The following is a 24,164-nucleotide window of genomic DNA, read 5'->3' on the forward strand; positions in this document are numbered from 1 at the left end:
AATGAAAGTAGGAAGAGACGCTTGCTTCAGCAGCACATACACTAAAACTGGAACGATACAGAGAAGATTAGTATGGCCCCTGTGCGAGGATGACACGCAAATTCATGAAGTGTTCCACCAAAAAAAAAGAAGTAGGAAGAGGAAAACAAATGTTTCTCCTCCTGCGTCTCCCTCTAACCTTAACCCCAGGCTGAATACGGTCTCAAAAAAGTCATTGTTTGTTTGTTTATGGCCATGCCACGCGGCATTTGGGATCTTAGTTCCCTGACCAGGGATCAAACCCAAGCCCCCTGCATTAGAAGGGCAGAGTCTTAACCATTGGACAACCAGGGAAATCCCAAAGCCATATATTTTTTTAATTAATTAATTAATTAATTAATTAATTTTATTGGCTGTGTTGGGTCGTTTTTGCTGTGTGCAGGCTTTCTTTAGTTGCAGTGAGTGGGGGCTACTCTTCGTTGTGGTGCGCGGGCTCCTCATTGCCGTGGCTTCTCTTGTTGTGGAGCACAAGGTCTAGGCATGTGAGCGTCAGTAGTTGCAGCAATAGTTGTGGCTCACGGGCTCTAAAGTGCAGGCTCAATAGTTGTGGTGCACGGGCTTAGTTGCTCACGGCGTGTGGAACCTTCCTGGAGCAGGGATGGAACCTGTGTCCCCTGCATTGGCAGGCAGATTCTTAACCACCGTGCCACCTAGGAAGCCCAAAGCCATAGTTTAAAATTTTTTTTCATTTGCCTTTTTTTTTTAAGAACTTTTATTGAGATATAATTGACATACAATAAACTGCTTATATTTAAAGCCAAAGCTGTAGTTGGTCTCATTGGAGAGCCCTATTTTCCAACTGCAGAGGGTTTCCTGAGTCTTTTCCAGTGTACCTAGGGTTGCAGGTTGAAGAAAAGGCAAACGCTCCGAATGCAGAGGTGTTTGGAGGCTAACAGGGTGTTTGGAGGTGGGGAGGCTAGCAAAGATTGGGGAGGATTGTCTGGTCATCCATGTTGGCATTAAAGACCAGAGAGGGTCTTCACCCTTGTAGATTCACCAACCTGATTTGTCTGAACTGAATGGATCTCTGTCTCAGGATCTCAGAAAGACCTGACATACACAGTGCCAATACATTAAGTTATGTTGAAATACAAAATTACTAATGAAAACCAGATATTCCTGTTTGCCGAATAGGGCGTGCTTTCCTTGTGAACTCCCCTGCATGGCAAACTAAATTATAATGAGAATACCAGCCTGTAGTGAAAACATCCACTTGCTTAAGTGATCAGACCCTGTGTCTGTTGATTAGCACATTCTGTTCCTACAGAGGCCAGACCAGGAGAAGGTTGCTTGGGGAGCACAGACTCAGAATCAGGTGGTTGGTGGGAGAACCTTGGTGGCTAGTGTCATCAAGCCAGGCCAACTCGACACTCAGGATGGGGTTGCTGGATACACCCGGAGGCAGCCTGGGGCTCCTGCTACCAGGACAATGCTGAGAATTGCTGCCAAACTGATCTCTTTGGCCTCACCTTCCATGGATTTTATACCCGTCATTTCCTTTTTTGTTAAACTAATAACAGGGCGGTTAATTTCAATAGGCCTTTTAGTTAAAATCTTGATCTGGTGCTTCCTTACAAGTATCTTCCGTTGTATTCAGGAAAATTACTTATAGTCTCTTGGGTTGCTTCTATACGAGGTGGATCTTATCCCTTATATTTCAGCTTTTCCTCATCTCAATCTCAGAGGACACCTTAGTTTCAATTTTGGAGATACAGATTGACTGTTAGCCCCATGTGCTGTCAGATGGGGCGGTGTGGCATCCATCCGAAATTGAGATAACTCCTAAATTCAGAGGGTACGGAATGATCTGGGCTGTGGTCAGGAGGAGAGCTAGTCTGTTCCCCAGTGACATTAGAGCTGCAGTCATTTTCTCTGATAAATAATTGAACGGTGCTTTCCGAAGGGGGGTCTCATTACAATGAGCAGGAGTGTGGAGGGTGAGAGGTTTGGTTACAGTGAGAGGAAGGATGCAGAGGGCAGATAGCGCCTGGCCTACAGTGCCCTGCTCTGTGCCCCGGGAAGCGGCGCAGGGGACACCAGGTGATGCTCTGACGGCAGGGCAGTGGGTACCATGCTTCAACTCCTCAAGCTGGTCCCTGTCCTTGCCCAACTGTGAAGAGGCCTGAGGAGCCTATAGTGGCATCGCTTTAATTAAATTCCATATTTGGTCTTTGGGGACGTTTGTATGAGTGAAACTTGAGGGTTGTTGCATTTGAGGTACCAGATGTGCCCACTGGCGCTGGGAGGGTGACTGGAGTAAGCCCCCGGGAGCGGAGGATTCTCTGCTGCCATGGTCCCTGGGGGTGAGGGGTGGATATTTTATCCATCCTCATTAATCTTTTTCTCTCTTCTTTCCATGTCCTTGCCTTGGAGCAGTTATTACAGTAAGTATTTTCAGGGGGGTTGGAATTGTAGATGATTTATAAGAAAAGGAGAAATTAAAATGGAACTGCCCCAGAGGCTCCTGGGTATTCCTCTCTTTCTCTTGGGTGACTTTGGGGCTTTCGAGGCTTAATCTTTTCAGTCCTAATGAGGAACTTGTTAATTGGCAAAGTGGCCTCTCACTTGAAGCTCCATTGGCAGGTGGCTTTGTAGATGTAGCAGTCAGGACGATGGCATCCTAGCCCCGGGTCTCACGTGTACCGAATGACGCAAGGCTCTCCCCTGCTCGCCCCAGACCAGGCCTTCCCAGGGTTGTACAGAAACTTCAATTCAGCTGACCCAGTTGCGGCTTTCCCATTTAGTCATCTGTTGACCCCAGCGAGCACTGACCCTTGGCAAAATTGTGCCATCAGCAAGGTTTCTTTTCCATGACCAGCCTGTCTGTCAGTGCCCCTTCTCTTCACGCTTCAGCGTCCTCATCCAGGTGCCTTGTCCCTGCTGCTAAACGTAGGACCTTTCTGGGAACCTCATTCCCACTGAAGAGTGAGGGGGTTAACGTGTTCCTCCTTTGAGTAGTTCCAATTTTCAAAAAGCACCAAGGGAGGAAGATGATAATTCGCATGAAGGGTTAAATTGCTGAGAACTTCAGGCCTCAGCAAAAGGCTGGCTGGGGAGAAGGGGAAGTGCAGTGCGTGGGGAACACGTTTGGTTGGCTGGAAAGTCTCCCCGTGCTCTTCCCACACTGCCAGTCAGCCGTTACACCCTGTGCACGAGGTAAATGGCAGAGGTGCATGGATTAAATACATGATTTTGAAGTCAGATGGAACTGAGTTTGAGACCCAGCTCTGTTGTTATCTCTTTGGCTTTGGGCAAGTCCCTTCACCCCTTTGAACTTAACTTTCCTCAACTGTAAGATGAGGGTGGTGTTACTACAGCCCTCATAGGCCGGGGTGGGGATTGAATGGGATAACACACGCCTGGCATGGTGCGGGCTCCCAGTATAGTTAGCTGTTACTATAAGGCAGAGGCTAGGGTCTCTCGACTACCCGTGAGAGGGTAGTGGGGGATGGTTACTCTCCAACTTTGAGACTGGTGACTATAAGGTATTTTTTTCTCCCTTCCAGAATGAGTACATGAAAGAAGACTTTCTGATAAAAATTGAAACCTGGCACAAACCAGATCTTGGCACCCAGGAGAATGTAAGTAGCACTTCCCAAGAGCCTGGAGGACTTACAGGTCCAGGACGGCGTGTTGAGGCTCCATCGCTTCCAAGAGGTCTTTGCCATGGTCCCCTTTTTCCCAACCAGGAAGGCAGCAGCCTGTGCCTAGATCTGTCCTACCAGCATGGGATTGCTCTGTCTCTAATCTGAAAACTATGATTTCCAAGACCCTTTATAAGACCTTCTCCTAGTGCTGGGATTAGTCTAAAATGTAACTCCTGGCGCAGAGGAGCTGAATTTTTAAAACATCAGAATTAGGGAATTCCCTGGTGGTTAGGACTGGTTAGGACTCTGCTTTCACTGCTGAGGGCATGGGTTCAATCCCTGGTCAGGGAACTAAGATCCCGCAAATTGCATGGCACAACCAAAAACAAACAAACAAACAAAAAACCCCAAAAAACAAACCATCAAAATTACGGCCTCTGTAGAGCATAATTTGCTGATAACTCCTCAAATTTAAAATACACCTGTCTGGGCTTCCTTAGTGGCGCAGTGGTTGAGAATCCGCCTGCCAATGCAGGGGACATGGGTTTGAGTCCTGGGCCGGGAAGATCCCACATGCTGCAGAGCAGCTAAGCCCATGCGCTGCAACTACTGAGCCTGTGCTCTAGAGCCCACGAGCCACAACTGTTGAGCCTACGTGCCACAGCTACTGAGGCCCGTGCATCTAGAGTCTAAGCTTGACAAGAGAAGCCACAGCAATGAGAAGCCCGTGCACCACAATGAAGAGTAGCCCCCGTTCACTGCAACTAGAGAAAGCCCATTTGCAGCAACAAAGACCCAACGCAGCCAATAAATAAAGTTATAAAAATAAAATAAAATACACCTGTCCTTTACCTCAGCAATTCTACACCTAGGAATTTACGTTTTCACATGTGTGAAATAACTTATATACAAGGAGATTCATTGCAGCATTCTTTGTGTAGCCAAAGGTTAAAAAAACGTAAGAGCCTGTCAGTGGGACCCTTTTAAATAAATTGTGGTGTGGTCATTTGGTGGTGTATTATGCAGCCATTAAAAAGAATGAATAGGGAACAGTCTTCTAGATACATTGTTCAGTGGAAGAAGCACAATGTAAAGCAGTGTGTATATGTGCTACCATCTGTATTAAAAGAAAAATCTCTGCAGTGGTGGTACTTGGGAGCTGACTGGGAGACAAGCAAGAGAAAGAGTTACTCTTTATCATATCCTTTTGTTTCACAATTTTGTATCTCGTACCACCTGTTTTGAATTTTGTTTGGTTTTTTTTGCTGCATTGGGTCTTCCTTGCTGCACCAGGGCTTTCTCTAGTTGTGGCAAGCAGGGGCTACTCTTTGTTGCGGGGCACGGGCTTCTCATTGTGGTGGCTTCTTTTGTTGTGGAGCACAGGCTCTAGGCACACGGGCTTCAGTAGTTGTGGCACATGGGCTTAGCAGTTGTGGCTTGCGGGCTCTGGAGCACAGGCTCAGTAGTTGTGGCACACAGGCTTAGTTGTTCCACGGCATGTGGGATCTTCCCGGAGCAGGGCTCAAACCTGTGTCCCTGCATTAGCAGGTGGATTCTTAACCACTGTGCCACCAGGGAAGTCCCCTGAGTTAATTTTTAAGAGCATTAAAATAAGCAGTATATGGTTAAACAGGCAACATCCCCAGAGAGGAGTGTACAGTCTTTATAAATGGGGAACATGTGGAGATAAAGTAGGTGCTGGGAGAGCCCTGAAGTGTCTTGAGCTGCTGCAATCGTACTTAGCCTGAGAAATCAGAGCATTAGTTCTCAAATGTATGTCCACTTAAAATCCATCCTCCCACTCCTTTGGATAATTCTGTATGTACCAGGAGGAATCTCACATCTCTGGCTATGGGAACAGCTGCTGCTAGGTATCCATTCTGGGTGAAGGGTGCTTTGTAGCTGAAAAACACTACACAGTGGTCCTCCTTGTTCCTGCAGGTGCATAAACTGGAGCCTGAGGCATGGAAACATGTGGAAGCCATATATATAGACATTGCAGATCGAAGCCAAGTACTTAGCAAGGTAGGAACTGTCCAGCCATATGGGTGGCCTTTGAGATGCAGAAATGACTTCTAAGTGTGAGAGAAACGAGGGAACCATACCCAACTTGGCTCAATGGGAAGTTCTCTCTTGGGTATTTTATTTTTTAAATAAGTGTTAAAAATTGCCTTGCCTTGACTTGGGAATACCACCAGGAACATAGTGGCCCAGATGTACGTGTCCTGTTTGGCCTCTGGAAATTGTCACTGACAACACAGGTAGCCCTGGGGGTGATTTCGCCCTGCTGAAGTGAGACTTAGCCTGAATCTAGTTCTCTTTCCAACCATGTGATTAAAAATATATATTGTCTGTGTGTTGTGTTTGGAATACTCTCTTCTGTGGTTTCCAGGTTGGGGGGTTGCCAATTACATGAAAAGACAAGTTCCATGCCCTCAAGAGATTGGTGGTCACTTCTCAGAGTAACAGACACAGCAGCAGCCACCTGAAAAAGTCCGCTGCTAGACTGTAAAGTTGGAGAGAGTGGGGACCAGGTCTGTCTTGCTCACTGCTGTGCTGCCAGGAGGTACTGGATTAGGAAAGTAAAGTACTAGGTTTCCCCCATTCCATACTCTTCCTATTTGACAGAGGCCTGTTGAAATCTGGGCACAGGAACTTGACTCTCTGCCCATTGGTAGGGAATAAGTGTTTGCTCTCTGTATCCCAGGGGTATGCTACCTCTTTCCTGGAGTCACTCTGTGCGCCTAAGATATTTTCTTTTGAGCATTCCCAAGTAGATACAAAAGCCATCTTATGCTTCTTTGCCTAATATCCCCATCCCTACCCTCAAAAGATTAGTGGATTTTAAAAAAAAAAGGTTTTTTTTCTTTTTTTTTTAATTTTATTTATTTTTTATTATTTTTTTGGGGGTACACCAAGTTCAATCATCTGTTTTTATACACATATCCCCATATTCCCTCCCTCCCTCCCTCAACTCCCCCCCTAAAAAAAAGTTTTTTATTCAAGTATAACATATATAGCAAAGTGAATAGATCATGAGTGTGCAGCTTGATGAATTTCCTCAAACTGAACATCCCCAGTTATTTCTCAAACAGAAATACTAGCCAAGAATATGGCGCTTAGAGTATTTTGTCGACTCTGGTTGTTTCATGTGAATGGAGAGAAACAGAGGTGGGGAATGTTTAATAAACCGTCTCCTTCATTTTGGGAAATGCTTTATGATTGTGTGCTTATGTGTGTGATTTGATATCTTCATTATTTTTGTTAAGTGATGCTGTAAGGAGTTTGCTTTTCTGTTGCCCACATTAATCAAGGCAGAGGAACAGCCCAAGAGTAAACTTTTGTTACTGTTAATTAACGCACAGCATCGACTGTATTTTAAATCAGTGAGGGGAGACTGACGATAGTGCACAAGAGTGTAAAGTCTATACATTGAACATTTCCAATAATGATTTTATTAAAACAAGGCAGTTTAAAAACAAAAACAAAACAAGCCAGAGGGAGGTGGGACTAGAGATTTCAGGAGTGACTGTGGCCAGTTGTTCTCAGCTCCGACTGCCATTTTAGAATCACCTGCGGAGGTTTTAAAAAAAAAAATGTTATGCTACCCTCCTCTGCAGTTGTTCTTATTCACTAGGTTTTAGGTGGAATGGCCCAGAAATCTGTACAATTGGCCCTTCAACAACCTGGGTTTGAACTGCGGGGGTCTACTTAAAAGCGGGTTTTTTTTCAGTAGTAAATACAGTACCACACCATCCATGCTCGGTTGAATCCAAGGATGCAGAGGAACTGTGGGTACGGAGGGCAGACTGTCAGTTTTACTTGGGTTTTTGACTGCGCAGCAGGTCAGCATCCCTAACCCTTCCTTGCACAAGGGTCAAGTGTATCTTGAAAACGCTTCCTTGGTCATCTGGATGTTCACTCCAGGTTGCAATCCCCGTCTTAAACAGTGGAAATCTGCCTGCTCACACAGTCTGGTAGAAGTGAAAACAATCTCTGGTGGAGAAAATCACAGAGAGTTCTCCTCTGAGGCAAATGTAAACAGTTCTATATCTTGTTTATAACACTTTCTCAGATTTTCTGTGTGCCAGCAGCTTCAGGAATGGTATGAACTGTTCTCTGGTGGAAAATCTGATCTTTCTCTCTCTCTCCCTCCCCCTTCCAACTCCAACTTCTCTCAGGATTACAAGGCAGAGGAAGACCCAGCAAAATTTAAATCTGTCAAAACAGGCCGAGGACCCTTGGGCCCCAATTGGAAGGTGCAGTTCACACCCTCACCACCGGGGGGGGGGGGGCGGGGGCCAGTGTGGGTGGGCCTCCCCCATGAAGGAGGGGAGTGGGGGCCGGAGGGCAGCCTAAGGGGAGCCAGAGGCCTGCCCTCTTAGTTACCTGCCTGCCTGTGGGTGTGTTTCTAATACAGCAAGAACTTGTAAATCAGAAAGACTGCCCTTATATGTGTGCATACAAACTGGTTACTGTCAAGTTCAAGTGGTGGGGCCTGCAGAACAAAGTGGAAAACTTTATACATAAGGTAAGTGACCAGGGTGGGAGCCCTTCCCAGTGTGTGTTGGGGGCGTGGGGGGAGTTGCCCAACAGGAGAAGATCACACAACCCATGTGGCTCGTGTCCTCGGGTAGCCAGCATCGGGATGTTTTGGTTTGATTTCTCAGACCTGCACTTCCCCTTGTACTGAACTGCCTTACAGTTTAATGCTGTCCATGGGCACCACCTGTGAAAGGGAAGGAAACTGAGGCAAAAGAAGGAGACAGGAAGGGGCTTGCTATGATTAAACATCAAATAAAACTCAACATCTTTTCTTGACGCCAAAAGGCAAGAGGCACTATGAACCAAATTCTCCAGTGCCCTGAACTAGACAGACTTAAGGAGTTTTTTCCTTTTTTCTGTTTCTTTTTTTTTAACAAGACTATCAAAAGTGTAATAACGTGTATAAATGGGAGACCCAGGAAAACAGAGCAACTTGCCCAAACGGCGCCTAAGGAGTTTCCATAGCCTTCTCTCTGATGTGTGAGGGTCTGGTAAAATTGGGCAACGTTTCATAGCTGCTGGCCAGTTTTAAGCTGGCTTTAGGCTCCAGAGACAAGGAGGAAACTTGGCACAGTTGTTTTGGGACCTTGGCTGGTGGACTACCTGTCTTGGTAGCATTTTGAGCGCAGAGAGAGCCTTGAGGTGAGGTAAGCATCCACCCTCTCCTGGGGGCGTCCCCTACTTGAGGCCGTACCCGTCAGACACGTGGAGGCAGAGGTCACTGACCTGAGGGACTGGAGGGCTGATCCAGTTCAGCCGGCCAGGCGTCACCAGCCCACAGTAAAGTGTGGGTACTGGCGCAGAGGTCATGGGGTGGAGGGCTGCAGCCGTGGCCTGCACCTTCCAGTTCTAACTTGGGTCCCTCCTTTTTATAGCAAGAGAGGCGTCTGTTTACAAACTTCCATAGGCAGCTGTTCTGTTGGCTCGATAAGTGGGTTGACCTGACTATGGACGACATTCGAAGGATGGAAGAAGAGACGAAGAGACAGCTGGACGAGGTACGTGGGAGGCCGGAGGAGACTCTTGGGCTGTCCACTAGATAACTGTGAACATTGCAGAGACTGTCGTGCTGGGGCAGTTCACTGAGGGCACCGTCCTGTGGTTCTAGGAACATGTCAGCATCCACTGTGGGTAAGGTCTAATGCCAGGCGATATGGGAACTACAAGGAAGAAAGCAGCCTGTGCTCTTGAACTTGCAGTCTAGTCGAGGTCTTGGCATATCCAGAGAGAGAAATATGGCGGGCTGTGCTGAATGCCAAGTGAGTAATACAGTTGCTGCAGTGGTTCCTCAGAGCCGGGTGGGGGAATTGTGCTGGGCTGCAGAGGTGGAGGTGGCCCCGGGAGGAGGCAGGCTGGCTGGTCCACAAATACCACGCACGTCACCCACAGAGGACAGCAGTGGCACACGCGGAGCTAAGCCCCCTAAAAGGGTGTTTGGAGCTATTTTTAGAGTTTGGAGCCTTTGCCTTTTTTTCTTTTTTTTTTTTTGGCCTTGGCATGGATCCCAGAAGGAGAGCTATCTGCTGCTCCATGGGAGCCTGAAGACCCAACACTCCTCTTGCCTCATTTGGGGAATTTGGGGAATTTGGAGCTGCTTCCCTGCAAGGCTAACTCTGAGGAGACAGTCAGTAAATAACATTCAAGCACCCACTGTGTGTGAGGCACTGTTTATTCTGAGGGCTTTTCCATGTCTTGTCCCATCTCCTGTGATCCTCGCAACCCCTGTGCCACTGTTACCCCCGCACTCAGGTGAGGAGGTAGGGGCTCTGAGAGTTCAAGGCCGTGCCCAGGGTCACACAGCCTGCAGGTGATACAGTCAGGGTAGCTCTCAATCACTCGGCCTCTTCTCCCTCTAAATGCCATTTGAGGCTCCCTCTTGCCTCTCAGGGCTGAAAATAAGGCAGGAAGCTCTGTTTCATAGGAACTGCCATCCATTTCTCCCTCCTTGCCCTGGGAGGGTTGGCACGGCGCCTGGGTGTCTGGCAGACAGGGCTTTGCCCGGCCTTGCCCGGCTCTCTGCCAGGGCCGCAAGTGAGACGCAGGCCTGGGTCCGCGGTGCCCCCTACCCACGGTGCTCCCGCTGCACTGTGCTGGTCTCGGTGGACACTGGGCCAACAAGCTCTTCCTTCCTCAGGAGCCCCGTGGGGAATTGATTTTACCCTCCAGGATGACACTTCCTCGGCCGACTCACTGGTTACACTGGCTTGCTGAGTTAGTTCCTCTTGAAGGCAGGTGTTTCAGTTATTCATTCAGCTACATTTGGCAGGGAAGTGACAGGATTTTGGACACAACCCCTGATTCTTCTGCTAAGGATCTTCAGGAAGTGGTAGATTTTAATGTCCAGGACTTTGGTAAGTCTAACTGTGTAAGAGAGAGGCCTGAGTCTTGTGGTCACCTGAGTCCTGACAAAAAGAAAAGAAACGAGTTACCAAATGGAAGAACGTGAAGCCTTCGGGGTTTAGTCTGTAGCCTCAGCCGCCCACTGCCTGGCAGGCCAGCCAGAAGTACACTGGGGTCATGGAAGCATTTGCTGACAGCCTTTCAGTCTTGGGTTGAATTTGAATTCTTGGCGCTGGGAGAACTCTCCAGAGGACCTACTAGATCTGCCTCCCTCAGATCCAGAGTTTGAGATCTCATCCTCAGGGAGTTTTTTTTTAATCACCAGCCCTTGTCCTTGCCCGTTTCTCCATTCTGTGGATAATTGTGCCAAAAGCTTAGATGATCTCTGTCCTCCAAGATAACTGCAAATGCAGAAAACCCTCTTTGGAACTGGAATTTTTAAAATAGTTGGCAGTGGAAGAGGAAGCAAAGCCTCTGGGAGACGTGTTCCGATCCCCTTAGCAACTCTATGGGACCTTTGTGTGCTGACTGTACCTCCAGCTCGCTTGTCTTTCTTATTTTTCCTCTTTCTAAAAATATTTTTATCAAAGTTTTATTTTCAGAGTTTTTGTTTCATCTTTAATTTAAAAAAAATACTTTATTGAGGTCTGATTGACATACAAAGAGCTGACATACACATTAGCTGCATTAATGTGTACATCTTGATGAGTTTGCAGATAAATAGTCATTCGTGAAACCATCACCACAGTCAGTGCCATAAGCATATCCATCACGTCCACAAGTATTTTTATAGTTTACAGTATCCCAGGTTTATAGAAAGACGCTGTCCTCCTCTGCCCTGTCCCTGTGGCCCTGCCCCCAAAAGTAGCCCCTTGCAGTTCTCACAGTTGTTCCTTTTGTTAGTTACCTCCATGTTTCTAAATAATAGGCTTATCCTCTTAATTCTTAATTTTTCAACTTTAGCTGCTAGTTGCCCACCTCTTATGGGAGATTTAGCTCTTTTACTCCACCCACCACTCACACTCTCCTCCTCTCCATCCTTCAGTCTCACAATTTGGGGTTAACTCGTTATTCAGCATTTATTATTATTATACCTTTGTCATTCTTGTTCCCAGCTGAACCCTTTCATCTACTTTGATTTTCGTTCCTTCCTTGGATAATTTTCTTGTTTTGTTAGGAAGTTAGTAACCACGTCCCTTCTCTTTGTTAGCTTAGTTCTCTGTGTCTGTATCATTAAGTTTCTGAGTCTCACGGGGTGGTTGGCCGGGTTGGTTGCACAATAATGTAGTTGACGCTGGTTCATCCTCGTTCCTTTTGCTCCCACTCAGTGGGCACTTTGATCTAAAGGTCTCTTCAGTTCTGCAGAATGTTTTTGTGTTACCTGTTTCATCATTTTCTCCCCTCTGTTTTCTTTGTTCTCTTTCTGGAATTTTTTTTTTAGTTAGAAGTTGGAACTCATGAATTGACCTTCCAGTTTTCTTATGTTTTATCCTGTTTTTTGTCTACTTTCTAGGAGAGGTTTTCTTTCCTTTTTTTTTTTTTTTTAATAAATTTATTTATTTATTTATTGGCTGTGTTGGGTCTTCATTACTGTGTGTGGGCTTTCTCTGGTTGCGGCGAGCGGGGGCTACTCTTCATAGCAGTGTGCGGGCTTCTCATGGTGCTGGCCTCCCCTGTTGCGAAGCACAGGCTCTAGGTGCGCGAGCTTCAGTAGTTGTGGTGCGCAGGCTCAATAGTTGTGCACAGGCTTAGTTGGTCTGTGGCACGTGGGATCTTCCCAGACCAGGGATCGAACCCGTGTTTCCTGCATTGGCAGGCAGATTCCCAACCACTGCACCACCAGAAAAGTCCTAGGAGAGGTTTTCTGAAGTTAACTTTTCTTTCCTCTACTGAACTTAAGACATTTTTAAGCATTTTTTGTTCTGTGTTCTTTTTTTAAGTATTTTTTCTTTTTTTCTACTTGCATCATTTTCCTTTTCCGAAGCTCTGGGTTTTGGTTTTGTGTTTGGCTTTGCGATATCTCTATCCCCGGAACATGCTTTGTTTCCTCTGAGCTCCTTTTTCTTATCGGACTCTTTGCTTCCTGGTAGTGGCTTCCCTCAAATGACTGGTTGAGGGGGTGGTGTGGTCCTTGGCTGTCTGTTCACAGTGAAGAGTGAAGCTCCAGAAAGCGGTTGGAAGTTCTCTGAGTCAGTGGCTGGGCTTATTGAAGGGCAGTCAGGTGGTTCCACTGGGATCCCCCACTTCAGGATCCCAAGTCTGTTTTTCTTGGGCTGCTTGTTTTGCTTCGACAGGACTCCCCAGTCTTTTGCTCGTGGGGATGGTCAGGGCCAACGTTCTGGGAGCTGAGCTGGAGGAGGGTCCTGGTGGGCTCACTATGCCATGGGGTGGCTCTAACTTAATCCCCTTGTATTCTGCACTGTGCCCACCTCACCCCTAGCTGAGCCTGGGGTCTTGAGTTCAGGACCTCAGTGCCTCCAGAGAGTGAACCCCCTGGCTTTGCAGGAAGTGGGGGTTGCTTGACTATGAGAACTGGGGGAGGGAACACCAGGGCACTCCAGGCCCAAACTGTTCTTTATTCCCACTTTCAGTGAAGTCACCTGTATTCACCCCCAGTTGCACTCCCACTTTTAGAGGCACCTGGTGCTGCCAGTTCCCAAGCCTCTGAAGAACCTGCCACACCAGTGAGTCCGCTCCTTCCTGGCTCCCCTCCTCACTGGCACTTAGGTGTCAGCGCCTGCTGCTCTGCAGATTAGTCACTGCTCATCCGTCCTTTTTCATCTTCCAGAATGCCATTTCCATCTCTTATCTGCAGTCGTCTCCTCTGTTCTTGCTGTCTTTGTAGTTTTCTTTTTTTATTCTTTTACCATCATTGTGGTAGGGTTTTGGGGAAGAATAGCAATAAATGCATGTATTCAACCCACCATGATTAACTGCAGGTTTGTGATAGAAATTCTGACTGTTAGGGAGTTCCCTGGTGGCCTAGTGGTTAGGATTCTGGGCTTTCAAGCCGTGGCGGAGGTTCAATCCCTGGTCCGGGAACTGAGATTCCGCTAGGTGCACAGCACAGCCAAAAAAAAAAGTCGGAGAAATTATGACTGTTATTCTGGAAACCAATGCGTAGTAGTCTGGTGTGAGTGGGTTGTTTTGTGAGTTATGAGAGGTCACTATAAGGTCACAGTCACCACAGCCATAACTTGTCCCTCCGGGGGTTGGACCCACCATTCTTGGATGAAGCTCAAGGATTTGAGAAACAAGGGATCAAGGGATCAGTCCTTTGCCCTAATAACAAAAATGTCAGGAAATATGTGCCTGTAGGGGAGCAGTGGCTCTCTCTCCCTCCCTCTCCCTCGCTGCTGTTCTTAAGAAATTCCTAATCTCAAAAGTGGAAGAAGGTACCTTAAAGGTCATTCAGTCCAATTATATGGCCAGTGCTTGTGTCCTCTCTGCAGCTTTCCCACCAGCTTGTGCTTGATCACCTCCTGTAGTGGGGAACTCACTGTCTTATGAACATGGTGGTAATAAACATATCTATATATTTTAAATTTAGATCTCCCCCACCCCCGTGCCACTCGGCTTGTAGAATCTTAGTTCCCCGACCAGGGATCAAACCCAGGGCTGCGGCAGTGGGAACGCCGAGTCTCCTAACCGCTGGACCGCCAGGGAATTCCCATACAATGACATATCTTTATTATTAATAGAAGCTAATGTTTATTGAGGTCTTACCATGTGCCTGTCATGTATGGTAAGCATTTGACATGTATTGTCATGAAATCATCATGGCTACCTGTGCCATAGGTATTATTTTCAGAGAAGTTAAGGATACCTTCTAGTTCAGAGAGCAGGTACCTCCTGGGCCTTGGTCATAAACTCTGGATAATGAGACTGGGAGAAGAAGACTCACTTTAAAAATTTTGAGCAACCTTGTTTCCCTACCTACTGGACCCTCTAGAACATTTGCTGAAAAACAGCAAAGAAAACACGATTAAGATCCTGCAGCGTTTTCTTCCCCAGCCTTCCCTTGTGGTCTTCCTCTCTAAATTGGTTGGCTCCTCTGAACCCACCATAGCCCATTCCTTCCGGACTTTGTACTTTGGGTTGGAGCTCAGAGGCTACACGGCGCTCTTGCTCTGCGGGCCCACCTTGGGGGATGTCTCTGAGCCTCCTTGTAGACCGTCTTCCTGTCCATGTGCTTGCATGTAGATGCAGCTGTCTCTTTCTCATCACCTGAACTTGGATGAAGAGGGCCCTTGCTCCATCCTATGGCTTTTTGAGTGAGGGATCACCATCAGTTTTAGATTTTAAGTCTTAAACTCTGGACTGGTTACCAGTGATTGTATAAGTGACCCTGTGCAGTGAAGTGCCTGGCAGGACACTACATTCAAGAGTTTCCCATTTGGGATTGTGGTAGACAGAGGGTCTGAGGATAAAGAGAAACCACTCAGTGCCTAGTTCACCTGCTGGGCCATGGGAGATTGGAATCAGATTCCCATAGCGCCTGCAGAGGGCAGAGCTTGGTTGCTCTTTTGAGGCCCGAGGGATCCCTGTCTGTGGAGTCTTAATTCCCTCCACCCTGCCCAGCAGTGATTGACCCCAGGGCAGACTACCTGGAACATTGACCAGCATCTTGAAATATAGGAGCAGCTTTATTTTCTTTTTAAACCGTTTTGTTTTTCAATATTAAGGTAATATATAAGCATTAAACATTTTTTGGAACAGAGTAAAAAGTAGAAAGAAAAAAAAAATCACTTGTACTCTCACTATTTAAAGATAACCACTGTAAACACTTGAAGAATTCCCGTACACTTTTACTTAGCTGTGATGGTACTGCATGTGCCTTGGTTCTCTCACTTTTATTATAACAAAGCATTTCCCGTTAAAAAGTTTCTTCACATGTTTCTAACAACAGCATACATATTGCTCTGTACTCTGTCACTACTTTGTGTTGGATTTCCCTTCATGTTGTTTGTAGCTTCTGTTTATAAATAATGCTGTGATGAAAATATTTTGTGCACTCAGTTTTATTGGTAATTAGGATTATTTACTTAGAATAAATCCCTACAAGTGGAATTAGGGAACTTAAGACTCTTGTTACTTATTGCCAGATTTCTTTCCCAAAAGGCTGAGCCTGTTTATAGAGTGGCTTTCTAAAGAGGCTCTAAAAACAGTTCCACGTTTGCCTCATATCTGCGCACTTTCAGAACTAACTGGTTTGTGGTTACTTTTCAGTGTCTTAAACTGATTTTTTTTTTCTTACTCGCTTTATTTTTTTATTTTTATTTTTATTTGGTCCAACTTATCTTTTTTTTTTTCTTTTATTGCTTGTTCTTTTGGTGTCATATGTAAGAACCCATTGCCGACACTCAAAGTCACAAAGATTTGCTTTATGTTATTTTAGTTTTTTGGGTTTTTTTGGCTGTGCCACAAGGCATATGGGATCTTAGTTCCCTGTCCAGGGACCGAACCGACACCCCCTGCATTGGAAGCACAGAGTCTTAACCACTGGACCACCAGGGAAGTCCCTAGCTTTATTTTTTTATTGAACTTTTTATTTTGAGATGATTATAAGATTCACATGCAGGTATAAGAAATAATACAGAGAGGAGATCCATTTCTCCCAATGACATCTTGCAGAATGATAGTACAATATCACACCCAGGAAACTGATACTGATACTTTTATAAGTTTCTTTAAGTCAAAGGACTATTTCATACTTATAGTAAAAGCGATTTTCAAAAGATAGAGAAAAATATTAAAAAACAGAAGTCCAAATAAATAAATGAAATAAGTAGATGAATAAAAGTCTCTTTCTTCCAACCCCTGGCCTCATTCCCTAGAGGAAACCACTGCTAAAAACAAACCAACCAGGACTGGCGCTTCTATTTTCATGTTCCTCGACTATACGTGTATATATAGCCTGCAGTGGCTTGATCCGAGGAACACTACAAACATTAGATAAAATCTCTCGTGTCATTTAGGCCCCAGGAAACAGGAAATAAGCGTTCTTAGAGCATTTCATTATAAGAATGAAATAATGCATTTTTATCTCAGTGGCACCCTCTGTGGGGGGAACCTTGTCTCTGAGAGTAAAGGAAGCTATCGTGTTTCCTGATAGGAAGCTGCATCTTATTTCAAGCAGTAGGAAAACAGGACCTGGCTTTGCAGTAGTAAATTAAAGCCAGGCAGTGAACTCTCAAGAGTATACAAGGATCTGTTTGAGGCCCAAGGAGCTTTGCTCCCATGATGCTAAATCTTAGCCTCTCTGATTACTGAAAACCTATGTGAATGATCATTAGTCAGGAGACGTTTAATGAGTGCGTTTCTGTCTTTAAAAAACAAAAATTTTTGTTTTGAAAAAGTTTCAAACTTACTGAAAATGACAAGAATACGAAGAACTCCTGTGTACTCTTTAACCCAAAGACTTTTTTTTTTTTTTTGGCCACACTATACATGGTTTGTGAGGTTTTAGTTCCCTAACCAGGGATCAGACCCACGCCCTTGGCAGGGAGAGTGCAGAGTCCTAACCACTGGACCACCAGGGAATTCCCCAAGAGACCTCATTCCTTTAAAGGAAAGGGTACAACCCAGCATCACGCACTGCCCCCTTCTAGTCTTAGTCTGGTGCAGCTCCTTAGTTTTCTGGAATTTCCATGACCTTGACATTTGTGGAGGTTATAGGCTAGTCATTTTTTTTTTTTTTTCTTTTTTATTAGGCTAGTCATTTTGTAGAATGTCTTTCAATTTGGATTTGTCCAGTGATTCTTTGTGATTAGATCCAGTCTCTGTATTTTAGGCTAAAACGTCACAGACTTGGTGTTCTCTTCATGGTATTATACCTGTCTTTCTGTCCAGTTCTGGTGAAGTTACGACTGTTCACCTGAAGTACAGCAAGGTCTTCCAGGCTTGTCTTGCTCTTGCTGTGACCAGCCCTAGAATCAGCTGTATCACCAAGGAGCCCTGGTTTCTTTAGTGGAGGATGGTGTTTGGGTGCTGGGTGTGCTCATGACTGTTGGGGTGTTGCTGCTCCCAGACCTTCTCATAGGGTGGAGCTAGGGGACTTTAACATCTGTAGTTATTTCTGTATCTATCTGACATTGTGTGTTCACACAAGTACTTCCAGTTCCGACTTCACACCACAAGGTTAACTTTTTGTTTTTTTAAAAATATGACAGTACCCTTATCCTTAACAGATTTTTCACGTTGAAAAATCTTGAATTCGTTGAGCCCTTATGAAGTAGTATATTAACAGGTATTAATTAATATGGATACCTGAAGTTACAGGAGCAATAAAAATGCAAAGATATCATCCAGGAAAGTGAATTTTGAGCAAAATCTACAGGGTGGAGGCATTCCAGAGGGAGCTAGGAATAAGCACATACTGGCTTGGTGTCAGAAAATAGGCTTTCCTGTTTGGAGCAAAGGATTTTTGCTGGGGATGATGAAAAGCAAGGCTTGTGAGGCCGATTGATTTTTCTGACTCACTTAGGGTCCAGCTCCTGTAGGTTCTGATTCATCAGGTCTGGGGCCTGAGAGCCTACAAGTGCCCAGGCGATTATCTTGATCAAGTTTGAGGAAACTCTAGCCTCAAAGACCAAGCTAAGACCTTAGGTGTAATTACAGTAATTGTTGTCAGTAAGGAGTGACTATGGGAACCTCTGGGGAGGACCAGGAGAATGTTTTTCTTGTGTCCAAGTTCCACATGGACTTACCGATTTATAATAGCTGGTGGGGGGAGGGGGGATGAGCAGTAGACACGGGTTTGAAATGTGGCAGCAAGTGTATTTGAAGATGTTTCCCAGTGGAGAACTACTACGGCTGAGATAGAACCTCTGCACCGTGTGGCAGTATGAAAGTCTAGTGAAGAAAACCAGACTGAGGAGGCTATAGCTTAAAAGTGCAGGTTCTTGAGAGCTGCGTACACGCACATCCCCTTCGCTGCGCTGTTTGGAACAAAGACAGAACAACACAGATAACGTGTACAGGCTGCCAGGCACTCTGCTGTGCTAAGTACTCTGCGTGAATATCTTACTCTTCACCACAACCCCATGATGTAGGCATTATTATTGTTTCTATTTTATTATGACAGAAATTGAGGCTTAGAGAGCAGGGAAATAACTTGTTCAAGGTCACACGATTTAGTGATGGAGCCAGAATGCCATCAGGCAGTTTCATTCTAGCACTCATGCTCTGTGTGCTCAGAAGTGGTTGAATGAGTAAAGAAAGAACGTCAAGCAGAAAACTCACAGATAGTGAAGACGTATCTAATGGGAAGTTAAAATATACGTGTTATAGACATCCTGCAATTGGCATAGAATTTTCAAGTTGGAAAGGATTTGACAGCAGTCGCCTCCACAGCATCCCCAACAAGAAGTTGTGTCCACCGCTGCTTGGAAGGTGCCAGGGACAGGGACCACTCAGGGCTTCCAGGGAAGACCCAACCCTGTTTTCCAGCAGCCTCGCACTTCTGCCAAGCTGAGATCCACTCCCTGCACTTTCGAGCCCTGAGTTCTGGTGCCGAACACTGGTGCCACACTGTGCCCACCTGGCTGACTGGGCAAAGCCTCTAAGCAGAGCTCAGGAGAGGGAATTGCTGTTCCCTTTGCCTGGAGTGCTCCCTTCCCCCCACGCCCACAGGATTTCCCCCTCACTTCCTTCAGGTCTCTACTCAAACGTCATTTATCAGAGAGGCCCTCCACAGCCAGCTCATAAAATAGCGCTTCCCCACAGTCTCTCTGTCCCAGCAGCCCTCAGCCCCACCTGACATAGTTTGTTCATCGACCTTGTTCCAGAATGTAAGCTCCTGGAGGAGAGACTTGGTCTGTTTCGGTTCACAGCTGAATCTTCAGTTCCTTGCACAAAAAAGATGCTTCATAAATATTGGTTGAATGAATGAAAGAAAGAGAGGAGCTTAAGGACTACACCCCAACACTGGGACGCAGGGGAGAGAAACGGAAATCATGGATGGTGGGACCAATGGCCGAGCTGTAAATAGTATGACTTTGGCTGTGTGTACGCAGAATTCTATTCTTCTGATTTGCTTTGGGCACAAAAAAATGCTCTACCCTATCGACTGGCGGGATTGGGGAGAAGGAGGAATGTATTTGGGGTGGAGTTCCATCAGCAGCAGAAGCCTTCCACTTTCCTGTTCTTTCTGTTCCAGATGAGACAAAAGGACCCAGTGAAAGGAATGACGGCGGATGACTAAAGCCACTCCTCCCCTTCTGCACTGTATGTACCGAATTTCTCACTGAGCATGACACAGACACCAGAATCAGTTTGGGTCCTTGAGGCTCAGCAGCTCACCCTGGAGGCAGAAAGCTCGCTTCTTTCCTGCCCTCTAGTAACAGTGATGGTTGTGATGCTTAATAGCTCTCGGGCTTCCACTGAAAGAGGTTATGCCTGTTAAGACATTTCAGGGATCTATGCGATTGTATAAAGAACCAGTCAGAGACAAGGACAGGGTGGTGGGAAGTGGGGCTGGGGTGGGGGCGGTGGGTGACAATCAAAACTTATCTGGGCCTAATTACGCTTCCTCTCGTAACTTGAGCCATTTCAAGTTGAAGCTGGCATTCTGGGTGCTCGCTGTGCCCCCTGTGCCAGAGCTGCTCCCTGCCCCTCCCTTGGATAATTCACTGGCCAGACAGCCTTTCCTAGTGGTCCTTGTGGGGTCTGGTGCTTCATTTCCTTCCTCTCTGTACCCTCTGATCCCAGACCAAGTAGCTGTCCTCATCAGAGGCAGCATCTTTCAGATACTTGGAGAGTATTTCTGCCCAGGTCATGGGACCAGGCTGGGATGTCTCTTGTTTCATGTGGTCATCTTTCCCAAGACCCTTCCTTCTATTAGCTCCCAGTGCCCTGCACAGCTCCAGACTTGCTGTTATTCCAGCAGCTCAGAGGGACTTAGTCATGGAATCAAAAGCCTGGTCGTGCTCCCATCAGACTTGAGAGAAAATTGTTATCGCATAAAGCCTGGCTGGGCTCTCACCAGCCGTGAAGCGAACCTCTGCTTGCTCTCCCTGCCCTGCGTGCTTGAGGAGGACTTCTGGGAGATAAAACAGTAGGATTAAGTGGAACGTGGTGATGCCAGCCTCTCAGTCAGTGCTTGGACCTTAGTTTCCTCTCTCCCCCCCACCACACCGCCTGGCATCCTTCCTCCTTTAGAAATTCCCCCATCAATGATTTACAGTGTGTTTCTGTTTTCCTCTGTCGCTTCCTTAATAATTGTATTTCTCTTCTAGTTTTGCAAGACAGTGGTCAACAGGAAGGCCCAGCAGCTCCACCCTCCCGAGTGACAGGCCATCTTCGGACGCAGCCTTTCTGTGCCCATTCTTCAGGCAACTTTGATCCTTCACTGTAGCTAATTCTAGATGCCCTTTAATATTGTGAACACATAGACCGTCTGGTATTATGAAGCCCGTGTGTGCGGGAGCCTGCCCCTCTGAGATACGTGGTGTAGGTGGCTGTATTTACAGCTCCTCCCTCTCCAACCATTGTGTTCTTGACCCACTTCTGTGTCCCCCCCCCCTCCATTTCCAAGTGACATTTTTAGTCTTTCAAAATAGCTGCCTTTTGTGATGTGGTGATTTAAATGATTACTTTGTTTGTTTTCAACCTTGGGATAAACTGAGGTATTTTGCTTCCTGGGCAGATCTTTGCAATTTTGAATGCTTACCTGGGGAGAGGGGATGAGTTAGAAATACAGACTTTTCTCCCTCCAGTTCCACAGAACAGCATTGTGGCTTCAAAACTCTGACCTCTGGTCCCAGTAACCCATTGTTCGAGTGCTCGAGGCACCATGGAAGTACCCAAGGCCCAGCCAGCCTCTGTTTTGGAAATTAAACAAATACAAATAACCCCTACCCCAGGCATTGCATCTCTGGTCACTAGTCTTAGAAATACCTATGGCTTCTTGGCCCTCCTGTTGCTCACTCTGTCTGAATCCCCGCAGAACCCGTAACGTGCCCGGGTCAACTCTACCCGGAGGGAACTGTCCCGTGTGGCCCTTAGAATTGAGTCTGCCCCATATATACCTACTAGTCTGTCCCCCGAGGAGCTCTGTATGTCCACGCTCCTCTTCCCTTTTGGGCTGGTGCTGCCACTCAGCAATAATCCCCTTTTCTCTGTGCTTTCTTAGATTCCTGTCCTCTGTCTGAGGCTGGTCAGGACACAAGGGGTCTTGATCCTTTCATGCTGCACAAAACAAGCATGCAAAAAGCTTTCCCCAGAACTTGTTCCCCCTTGTCTCCAGTTGCTGGAAAGGAATTTGGGGATCAAGAACTCCGCTCGTCCTGCCCCTATGCTGAGTTCTGCCCTCGACAATCAAAAGCAAGTAGTGATCATAGTACTGAACTCTACCGAAGCTGGCTGGTGAGAACGTCCGGGAAGCTGCCGAGAGCTTCACGGTTCCCTGTGACTTGGCAGAGCCCGAGTATGCCTTCCCAGTGGGAGACTTTGAGATAGCTGCGGTGTCACCTGACATTTCCCAGACCTTGTTAGGTTTGTTGGGCCAAGTGTGCAGTCACTCAAGCCCATGCTAGCCTGGGTGCAACTGCTAATGAGAGACCAGATCTCTGTTGGAGGAGTGAGAAGTGGGATGGGATGATCTGTCCTTAGGTTTTTGTCAGTTTGTTTTGCCTTACTCATTTCTAAGTGCAATAAGGGAGTGTCACACAGGATGACACCTGTGACTTCCTGATGGCTGCCTCCCTGTGGCCCTCCCGGGGCAGGCGTGGACACACTCAGCATGGTTAGCTCCCACCTTCACTGAGGCCCTTTTGGGACCAGGCGATATATCCTGTCACACCTTCGAATCACACCTGTTAGTCTCCTCACCTTGTGGGGCTTTAGTGATAGGTCTGGGGCAGTTCAGTTGGTTATTAGCATCCCAACTGCTGGTAGCATGTATTTGACTGGGAAAGCTGAAGAGGCATTCCTGCTGGAGAGAAATGTAAATGTTTTCCTGCAAGCTCTGTATTAGCTATAATTATATTTGTGCTTAAAGCTTTCCCTTCTTTCATTCATCAACTAAGTGAAGTCCAGGTGAGGGTTAGCCTGGGAGAAACAAACGGTGATATTCTAAGCGGACTATTGTTTATGTGGTGGAGGGTCAGCAGATGCTAGTCTCCTTCCTCCAGCTCTTCTCTGAGACCTACACGCATCACTCCAATTCAAGGATGGTGGGGGGGGGGGGTTGCTCTTTGTGGGGCTTTCCTCTGGCTCCTCCCACCTCCACCTGTTGCCCCCGTTCAGCGTCCACGTGAGCTGAATGAGTTTCCAGAGGTCAGCTGGATCTGGGGCTCCAGCCCGTATCAGCATGAGGAGGGATGTGACTGGGCTGTGCCGTCTCCGTGGATAGTGTCGCTGCTGGGCAACAATGTTGGCTTCTTTTAAGTACCCCCCTTCCTTACCCACCCCCCAAACTGACTGGCACTCAGAGGGGCTTATGACGCAAGGCTCAGCTCCAGGGGTAGTACCTGAGGCTGTGCCACGCCCCTTCAGGCCAGCTGCTTCCATCAGATTTCCAGGGCCAGAGTCCCAGGTGGAAGCAGCAGTGCCTCTGTAGGAGGGGTGCTGGGCTCTGGCCTTCTCACGGAGCGAGGCTGGGGACAGGGTCAGTATTGTGGGCACGTGTATATCTTCCCAAATTCTCTTACAGTCCCTGCTGGGACTCCCTGACTTATTTTGGTTCCTAGTGCTACTTCTTTTACAAAATACACTTTGTAGAACTGATTAGATTACCTTGTTTATTTAATGTGAGTTTGTGCCTTTTTGTCTCAATCTTCCAATACAGGTATATTGGGGAAAAAAAGCAGTCTAATAAAATCCTAGACAGAGCTTTCTGGAGTCCAGCTTATTGGTCATGTCCTTATGTGCATTTTACAACTTAGGTATCCTCAAACTCTTGCTTATCTCCCCTCCCCCCCCCCCCCAATTTACCAGGGAAGGATTAGAAGGATACCAGATATCTCTGAAAATTGTTGCACATCGATTTCTGTAAACTAAAAAACCCCTTTATCATTTTTTGTTTGTTTTGCGCAAAAATATGGAACGCTTCCTTGCGTGTCATCCTTGCGCAGGGGCCATGCTAATCTTCTCTGTATCGTTCCAGTTTTAGTATATGTGCTGCGGAAGCGAGCGCCCCTTATCATTTTATGTATGCAAACATCACATATCCGAAAGTAATTTGGCCATTTTCTACTGGCAGTGTTTCCTTTTTGCTTTTGTCTTCCCTCCTCTCCACATCCCCCTCTTTTTCCCATCCTACCAAGCAAAACATTTATTTAAGGGAGTTCTTACCCTGGTTTCCGGGTCTGTGAACCTCATGAAGCTTATTTGTAAAACTGCGGTGCGTTTTTCTGGGGAGAGTCACGGCCTTCATCAGATCTTCAAAGGAATCCCACGCACTGTCCTGCCCCCGCCCCCCTAAAAGAGTAAGAACCAGGAATTTGAAGGTAATCATAGTTAATCTTTGGCACAGTAAATACTTTTCATTTCATGTTTGGTCGTAAACAGAGACACTGACTTATTTTTCGTCCACTGACGGCTAGTTTTCCGAGTCCAGGAGCACCGTCTGAAAAGCGGAAAACACTTGAACGTGGGAGTGGAGAACGGGAGGCGCTCAGTGACCAAGAGGAGGGGCATCCCTATCGTTGA

The 24,164-nt window shown here is 46.6% G+C and overlaps 1 protein-coding gene, 1 long non-coding RNA gene and 2 other non-coding genes across 5 annotated transcripts in view; 2 read left to right on the forward strand and 2 right to left on the reverse strand.

Annotated features, from left to right (window-relative positions):
• PITPNA (phosphatidylinositol transfer protein alpha) overlaps positions 1 to 21,155 on the forward strand; it is a 35,832-nt gene extending 14,677 nt beyond the window's left edge. The window contains exons 5-12 of the mRNA XM_057716474.1: positions 2,416 to 2,423; positions 3,546 to 3,620; positions 5,568 to 5,651; positions 7,808 to 7,885; positions 8,047 to 8,157; positions 9,047 to 9,169; positions 19,672 to 19,739; positions 20,750 to 21,155. Of these exons, the coding sequence (XP_057572457.1) occupies positions 2,416 to 2,423; positions 3,546 to 3,620; positions 5,568 to 5,651; positions 7,808 to 7,885; positions 8,047 to 8,157; positions 9,047 to 9,169; positions 19,672 to 19,716 (524 nt within the window). The 3' untranslated portion in view covers positions 19,717 to 19,739; positions 20,750 to 21,155. The remainder of the gene's footprint in view (positions 1 to 2,415; positions 2,424 to 3,545; positions 3,621 to 5,567; positions 5,652 to 7,807; positions 7,886 to 8,046; positions 8,158 to 9,046; positions 9,170 to 19,671; positions 19,740 to 20,749) is intronic.
• LOC130841068 (U6 spliceosomal RNA) lies at positions 22 to 124 on the forward strand. Its single transcript, XR_009050112.1, has one exon. It is a non-coding gene; the product is annotated as a U6 spliceosomal RNA (small nuclear RNA).
• LOC130840716 (uncharacterized) lies at positions 7,209 to 24,158 on the reverse strand. Of its 2 annotated transcripts, none has more exons than XR_009050045.1 (3): positions 24,034 to 24,158; positions 23,808 to 23,933; positions 7,209 to 7,622 (listed from the first exon to the last, which is right to left on the reverse strand). It is a non-coding gene; the product is annotated as an uncharacterized LOC130840716 (long non-coding RNA). The 2 variants fall into 2 exon arrangements; XR_009050046.1 differs by lacking the exon at positions 7,209 to 7,622 and adding an exon at positions 10,266 to 10,573.
• LOC130841162 (U6 spliceosomal RNA) lies at positions 23,548 to 23,649 on the reverse strand. The gene has a single exon (XR_009050198.1). It is a non-coding gene; the product is annotated as a U6 spliceosomal RNA (small nuclear RNA).
• Positions 24,159 to 24,164: the final 6 nt, after the last annotated feature.

The sequence above is a fragment of the Hippopotamus amphibius genome, chromosome 17 (genome assembly GCF_030028045.1).
Source record: "Hippopotamus amphibius kiboko isolate mHipAmp2 chromosome 17, mHipAmp2.hap2, whole genome shotgun sequence".
NCBI classification, from domain to species: domain Eukaryota; kingdom Metazoa; phylum Chordata; class Mammalia; order Artiodactyla; family Hippopotamidae; genus Hippopotamus; species Hippopotamus amphibius.